Source organism: Trichechus manatus, unplaced genomic scaffold, assembly GCF_000243295.1.
Source record: "Trichechus manatus latirostris isolate Lorelei unplaced genomic scaffold, TriManLat1.0 scaffold00008, whole genome shotgun sequence".
Taxonomy (NCBI): Eukaryota; Metazoa; Chordata; class Mammalia; order Sirenia; family Trichechidae; genus Trichechus; species Trichechus manatus.
In genome coordinates, this window is record NW_004443944.1 from 28498724 (window position 1) to 28506124 (window position 7401).

Genomic DNA, 7401 nt, shown 5'->3' on the forward strand with positions numbered 1-7401 from the left:
GTAACCTTGGGCTATGATGAGGACGCTTCTCCCAATTCCACTCCATACTGTCCCCCTAGGCTACCAACCTGGCACCCGCAGATCCCAATGGCAAAGCAGACCCCTATGTGGTAGTGAGCGCTGGCCGGGAGCGTCAGGACACCAAGGAGCGCTACATACCCAAGCAGCTCAACCCCATCTTTGGAGAGTAAGTCTGGGTCCTGAGAGGGAGAAGGGAAATGGCAGAGCAACTTTGCAGTCCAGTCCTGTGGCCCAAGGGCACTCAGTCAGGTAGTTGGTGGGGGGTTGGGGGTGGACAGAGGCCACTGAGACCCCTGACCACCCTTAGACTACCTCCTAGGGCATGGAGGTGTCCTCAGCCACTCTCCCTCCTGGCCAGGGTCCTGGAGCTCAGCATCTCTCTCCCGGCCGAGCCTGAACTGACTGTGGCCGTGTTCGATCATGACCTCGTGGGCTCTGATGACCTCATTGGGGAGACCCACATCGATCTGGAAAACCGATTCTACAGCCACCACAGGGCAAACTGTGGGCTGGCCTCCCAGTATGATGTGTGAGTCCAGCAGGCCCCTCAGGAGCCCATTCTGAGTCTCTGGCCAAACACATTCAAGCTCCACACTCTCATGTCTCCAGACTCTATGATTTCATAGAAAGGGATCCCCTCACAACCAAGATGTAGCTTAGTGGTCAAGACTCTGGGTTGGGAGTTGGGATTCTGCAACTAACAAGTCACTTGACCTCTCTGAGCCTCAGTTTCCTCATCTGCAAAATGGAAATAATAATGTCAGTATCTCCTTCATGGGAGCACCTAGCATATATCTTTGATTTTCATCTTCACTGTATATGAGGACTAACCTTTCTCCCACTGGAGTTACGAACCTGTATCCCATGTCTTTAAGAGTTCCCATCCCAGCTCCTATGCCCAACTGTGTCCGTATACTAGGCATACCTGAGGCCCTTCCTCTTCTGCCCACAGAGACGGGTACAACGCTTGGCGCGATGCATTCCAGCCTTCACAGATCCTGGCGGGGCTGTGCCAACGCTGTGGCCTCCCTGCCCCTGAATACCGAGCCGGGGCTGTCAAGGTGGGCAGCAAAGTCTTTCTGACACCGCCTGAGACCCTGCCCCCAGGTACCAGCCCCTCTCTCCTGGACAGGCCAGAGGTAGCAAGATGGTGGTAGAACAAGGTACAGGGGACCCTGGTGCCCAGTCTAATCTCCCCCTAAAAAGGGCCGGCTTCCTTCTGCAAGCAGGAGGTGAGTTTGATGAAGTTCTTGAATGGTGGGGGAGGAAGTAGTCTTCTTTGTTGGTGTACATGAGCTCCCCAAAGAACAAAGAACAAAAGTAGACCCCCTCAGAGCCATAGCTAATGGAGTTCCCAGAACATAGTGTGACCCCAAAGGGAGTCCCATACAACAGAATGTGGCTGCAGAATTGAGCTCATGCCTTATAAATGGCTGGTGGCCTGTTCTCTAAACAGCATCTCCCCTACTTTTTGTGCTTTGTGGACTTGTCCTCCCAGCCCGTAGGCTTCATCCAACACAGCAGCTGCCTCAGCTTAGAGTGTGGACTGGTGGGGAGGGGATGTGGGAAGGCAAGGGAAGAGAGTTGCGGACTGTGTGGAACCCAAGCTGACACACTTCTTGTGTCAGGTAGGGGAGGCTCCAAGGTGGCAAGTGGAGCCCCTGAAGAGGAACAGGCATTGTTTGTGCTGCGGTGCTGGCAGGAAATGCCGGAGCTGGGGATCCAGTTGGTACCTGAGCATGTAGAAACACGGCCCCTCTACCATCCCCGCAGCCCGGGGCTGCTGCAGGTGAGGGAGGGCCCAGCAGTCAACCCTAGAATCCCAAGACTTCCAGAATGCCAGGACTCCCACCTGATCCTGGACCCAGGCCCCCAGAATACACTTTCGTCCAGACCTCCACCTTGGATCTCCATTCTGGACCTCATACCCCTGCCCCTGACTCTGGTCCTGCAAGATCCCCACCCCAAGGCCACCAAGGCTCAGATCCTGGGACTCCCAATGTGACCTCTACCCTAGATCCCTAAGATCTGGACCTTGGACACACCAGATCTCTTCTTTTGATTACAACTGTTGACTCTTGGGACCTTATCCCTCTCAGGGGAGGTGGGGACACTAGCAAGACCCTCCAGCCTGGTCTCGTGCCCCCAGGGATCCCTTCACATGTGGATTGACATCTTCTCCCATGATGTGCCTGCTCCAGCCCCTGTTGACATCAAGCCTCGACAGCCAATCAGGTGAGAAAGAATTCTGGCCCCTCCCCCAAGGGGCAGACACATCTGGGTTTACTTGTACAAGGACCTTCTGAAAATCTGAGCCCAGGTTAAGAGGCAGAGGCTGCTCATACCAGGCTTTTCTGTAGTAATTACATTCCCTTTTTCTCACAAGGCATTGTGAGTTGGGTGTTTGTCACCTGCATCTGAAAGAGTCCAAATAACTTTCAGTAAACCCCCTTCTGACCTCAAGGAGTCTGAGTGGCGTTCTGTGTAGGGTGTGTCCACTGCAGACAGGACTGGATCCATATGCTTGGAAGTTGTCAGGAATCTGTCACTCCTTACCTCTGGGCTCTGCTTTCCTTGGGTGTCACTCTTTTTTTTTTTTTTTAAATTGTGCTTTAAGTGAAAGTTTACAATTCAAGTTAGTTTCTCATACAAAAATTTATACACACATTGTTATGTGACCCTAGTTGCTCCCCCTATACTGTGACAGCACACTCCTCCTTTCCACCCTGGGTTTCCTGTGTCCTTTCAACCAGCTCCTGACCCTCTCTACCTTCTCATCTTGCCTCTGGACGGGAGCTGCCCCTTTAGTCTCATGTATCTGCTTGAGCTAAGAAGCACATTCTTCACAAGTATCATTTTATGTCCCATAGTCCAGTCTAATCTTTGTCTGAAGAGTTGGCCTCGGGAATGGTTTTAGTTTTGGGCTAACACAGAGTCCAGGAGCCATGTCTTCTGGGGTCCCTCCAGTCTCAGTCAAACCATTAAGTCTGGTCTTTTTACTAGAATTTGAGTTCTGCACCCTACTTTTCTCCTGCTCCGTCAGGGACTCTCTGTTGTGTTCCCTGTCAGGGCAGTCATTGGTGATAACTGGGCACCATCTAGTTCTTCTGGTCTCAGGCTGATGGAGTCTTTGGTTTATGTGGCCCTTTCTGTCTCTTGGGCTAATATTTTCCTTGTGTCTTTGGTGTTCTTCACTCTCCTTTGTTCTAGGTGGGCTGGGACCAATTGATGCATCTTAGATGGCTGCTTGCTAGCTTTTAAGTCCCTAGTGGTGTCACTCTTAAAGAAGCTTCCGCATTCTGAGGACAGGGTGGTTTCCAACAGCACCAGACTTACATCTTACCAACTAGACCACTTCAATAGAAAAACAGAGAGCACCTCCTTCCTAGTTATAGCAAGTCTCAGGGTTGACTCTCATTGGACCAGCCTGGGGCAAATGCTGAACCCTGAACCAATCATTGTGGTTAAAGGGCTGGAATACACTGACTGGCTAGCCCTAGGTGATGTGCCCACCCCTGGAGCAAGGTAGGATCTACTCCACCAGAATCACATAGATTGACAGTGGTGGTGGTGGAGGGGTCACAAACAGAAAATCAGGGTGCTATCACCAAAATGGATGCTGGACTGGAGAAAACATCAGCTATCCAGGCAACCTTGTGACAGCCAAGGGCAGAACCATTTGGGGGTAGGAGCCAAATGTTGTAGCCCCTTCTTCTATCCCACAGGAGGTACATACTATCATCTCACTTCTCTATCTCGCCTTCTCCTACTTCTCTCTGCAGACTGGCTTTCTCTGTTTGCTCCTCTGCACCCCAGAACTTCAGCTTGCACATTACTTTGGCTTACAGTGGCTCCACCTTCCCATCTGATGAGACACAACTCAATTTTGCAAGGTCTTGATTCTAATTTATAGGAGGGAGAACCTAGATGTCCCAGCAGACCATTCCTGTTGCCATCGCTGTGGCTGGGGGGTCGGTGATACCTGGGGCCACCCCTTTATGGCATCACAGGCATCCTGATCACACAGCTGGGCACACATCAGGTGCTCGATGAATGTCAGGACCTTCCCGTAGCCCCTCCCAGGACCCCTCTCAAGTCTGAAAAGCACTCCCTAATTCATCCCCCAGCTATGAGCTCAGAGTCATCATCTGGAACACAGAGGATGTGGTTCTGGATGATGTGAACCCGCTCACTGGAGAGAAGTCGAGTGACATCTATGTGAAAAGGTAGGCCTGTGGCTGGGCCACTCGAATGGCTGTGCACTAAGGAGGATGGCTAATAGGAGCTTGGCCCTTGTGCTCAGTCACAGCCCTGTCGCCTAGGCCCTCTATGGGGCCTAGAGCTGGGCGAAGGGGGTGGCCTGGTGGGTGAACCAAGGGGAAGCTGGGTGAGGAGCCAGCTTCCGGGCTCTTCCACCCATTTGCCTTGCCCGTCCCTCTCCCCTGGTCCCAGCTGGGTGAAGGGGCTGGAGCACGATAAGCAGGAGACAGATGTTCACTTCAACTCACTGACTGGGGAGGGGAACTTCAACTGGCGCTTTGTGTTCCGCTTTGACTACCTGCCCACTGAGCGGGAGGTGACTGTCCGGCGCCGGCCTGGACCCTTCGCCCTGGAGGAGGCTGAGTTCCGGCAGCCTGCAGTGCTGGTCCTGCAGGTCTGGGACTATGACCGCATCTCCGCCAGCGATTTCCTTGGTACTGCTTAGTCTTCCTCTAACCTCAAACCCTATCCCTGATTTCTGCCCTCACTGCCCCTGCCCTCCTGACCCATCTTCCTTGTCCTTGGTTTCGTATCCTCTAACCCAACCTGAATGCCAGGGTTTCAGACCCTAGGTCACTAACCTTTTCTTTCTTGCCTAATTACTGAACTCACTATTAAGCCCTGCCCACAATAACCTCCATCCCACCCCAAGTCCCTCACTTAACCCTCTATTTGACCCTAACTCAAGTCACCACCTTGCTTTGGTCATTTGATCCCAATCCTTGGCCTTTGTTTCACTGGGCTCTAACAGTCCTTTGACATTTTGCCTGTGGCTTGGTTAGTCCATAGCTGTGGCCTAACCACCACATTCAAGCTTAGAACCCTGGTGTGTTGACCCCTCACCCTGGCCATGCCTGACTCTGACCTTTGGCCTTGCAGGATCCCTGGAGCTGCAGCTGCCCGACATGGTGCGGGGGTCCCGGGGCCCCGAGCTCTGCTCCGTGAAGCTGGCCCGCGATGGGGCCGGGCCGAGGTGCAACCTGTTTCGCTGCCGCCGCTTGCGAGGCTGGTGGCCAGTAGTGAAAATGCAGGAGCCAGAGGACTTGGAGCAGGAGGAGCGGGAGGCTAAGGCGGGCAAAAAGAGCCGGAGGCGGAGGAGGAGGAAAGGCCGGCCAGAAGACTTACAGTTCACGGACGCCGGAGGCAATGCGTACATCCTCACGGTGGGTGCGCCAGCGCAGGGAACCTGCCTCAGAGCTCAGCCTCTGTTCCCAGTGAGGCAAGAATGTCTTTTTCTAGGGGAAGGTGGAGGCAGAGTTTGAGCTGCTGACTGTGGAAGAGGCTGAGAAACGGCCAGTGGGAAAAGGGCGGAAGGAGCCGGAGCCCTTGGAGAAGCCCAAGTGAGTCAGGGGTCCTGGAAGCTGGGGGCTAGAGCCTGAGGAGTGGGGGAGGGGCCTCTCCGTCATCCTGATTCCCTCCCCCCACAGCCGTCCCAAAACCTCCTTCAACTGGTTTGTGAATCCGCTGAAGACCTTTGTCTTCTTCATTTTGCGCCGGTACTGGCGCATCCTGGTGGTGCTGCTGCTGCTGGCATTGATCACCGTCTTCCTCCTCCTCATCTTCTACTCTATGCCGGGCGAGATCAGCCAGGTCATCTTCCGCCCCCTCCACTGAGCCCATCCCGCCACCAAGGCCTTGGTCCCAACTGACCCTGGACACTCATCCCCAGCGCCAGCCCTTCAACTCCCACTTCAGGAAGTTCTTCCCACTGTGGGGAAGCGGCCAGTATGAGCTAAGCCAGTCACTGCTTCCTCTGAATAAAACTTCTCACATATTCACTCCGGCACCTGATTACATGCTTCGGAAGACTGACTCTTAACAGCTGGCAGAGAACAGAGATGTTTTGGTGACTTCAGGTGCTGGGGATTTAACTGGACCAATACACTGGGATGAAAGGCCGCCGACATGCCCTACCTCAGGGAAGAACAGGACTGGTAGGTTCAGAGTCGAGGAGCCCTGCAGTTAGTGACCCTGCCTGCTGCGCTATTGCTCCCCGTCACATCTACCCTTCTGCTTCTCCTGCCCCTGTCCATATCTGGGTCATTTTCACCTCATCTGCTTATGGCTTCTTTCTCTGACAACCAAGCATTTTATATACTTAATTATCTTGCTTATTCCTCACCAACCCTTAAAGTAGGCGTATCAGTTAGAATAGAAACTGATTTTGGTTGCAAGTGGTAGAAAACCCCATCCAAACTGGCTTAAGCAAAAACGGTAGTTGACTTGTATAATTAATTCCCAGGGTTTGGCTGGGGGCTTCAGGTGAGCTCGTCATAGGCTGCAAATGATGTCATCAAGACCCGGTTAGCCGTGCCTCTTGGCTCAGCTCTGCTGTCCTCTGGGGGGTGCCTCACTTGCAGACAGGCCCTCCTCTGGAGCTGCAGGATGAGCAACTCCAGACCTCACATCTTCCCACCTTCACATCCAGAGGCTAGCTTTCCTACTCCTAGCACAGCCTGGCTCACTGTGGCCAGGCGGATGAGAGATGCTGATTGGGCACTCCTCTAGAGTTGAGGGTGGGAGATCAACCCTCTCTACAAATTATATAAGCTGAGTGGATGCGGGGGTCCCAGAAGAAATCAGAATACGCCTAACAAGGGGGAATGGTTCCTGGGTGACGAAACACCACTCACTACAGCTGATGCTGTCATCCTTGATTTACTGAGACTGATGCCTGTAAGGGGGGATTAAATAATGTGTCCAAGGCCACAGAGCTTGTAAGAGATCAAATCAGAGATGGATCTCAGGTCTGTCTGCAGAGACATAACACATGGGGTTGCCACATGTTGGAAACCACTTGACAGCAGGTGGTAAACTCTATTCTGCTTTCTCTCTCTGCTTCTCCCCCTCCTACTCTGTCTTACACTGAAACTCGCTGAGAGATGATCTGATTCACCAAACCAGTTGTTACCATCGCTGGCTCCCTGGGCTGGGCCTTAGTTCACATGTAGAAAGGGCTATCATGGGAAGGTCTGGTGCTAGCCCTGCTCCAGAATGGTCACTGTGACCTTCCTTCCCCCAGTTTTTTAGCTCTGCCTCCACCTAGGAGACTGCAGAGGATCTGGCTGGAGCCCGCATGGAGCCTGGCACAGAGCAGGGTCAGGGAGCATGAGCGCATCA

At 53.3% G+C, this 7401-nt stretch overlaps 1 protein-coding gene across 1 annotated transcript in view; it reads left to right on the forward strand.

Annotated features, from left to right (window-relative positions):
• The window catches only part of LOC101355829 (fer-1-like protein 4), a 34346-nt gene extending 28367 nt beyond the window's left edge, over positions 1-5979 (forward strand). The window contains 10 exon segments of the mRNA XM_004370578.2: positions 60-187; positions 380-578; positions 972-1128; positions 1689-1810; positions 2171-2256; positions 4149-4247; positions 4474-4715; positions 5161-5444; positions 5521-5621; positions 5709-5979. Of these exon segments, the coding sequence (XP_004370635.1) occupies positions 60-187; positions 380-578; positions 972-1128; positions 1689-1810; positions 2171-2256; positions 4149-4247; positions 4474-4715; positions 5161-5444; positions 5521-5621; positions 5709-5895 (1605 nt within the window). The 3' untranslated portion in view covers positions 5896-5979.
• The last annotated feature ends 1422 nt before the right edge of the window (positions 5980-7401 follow it).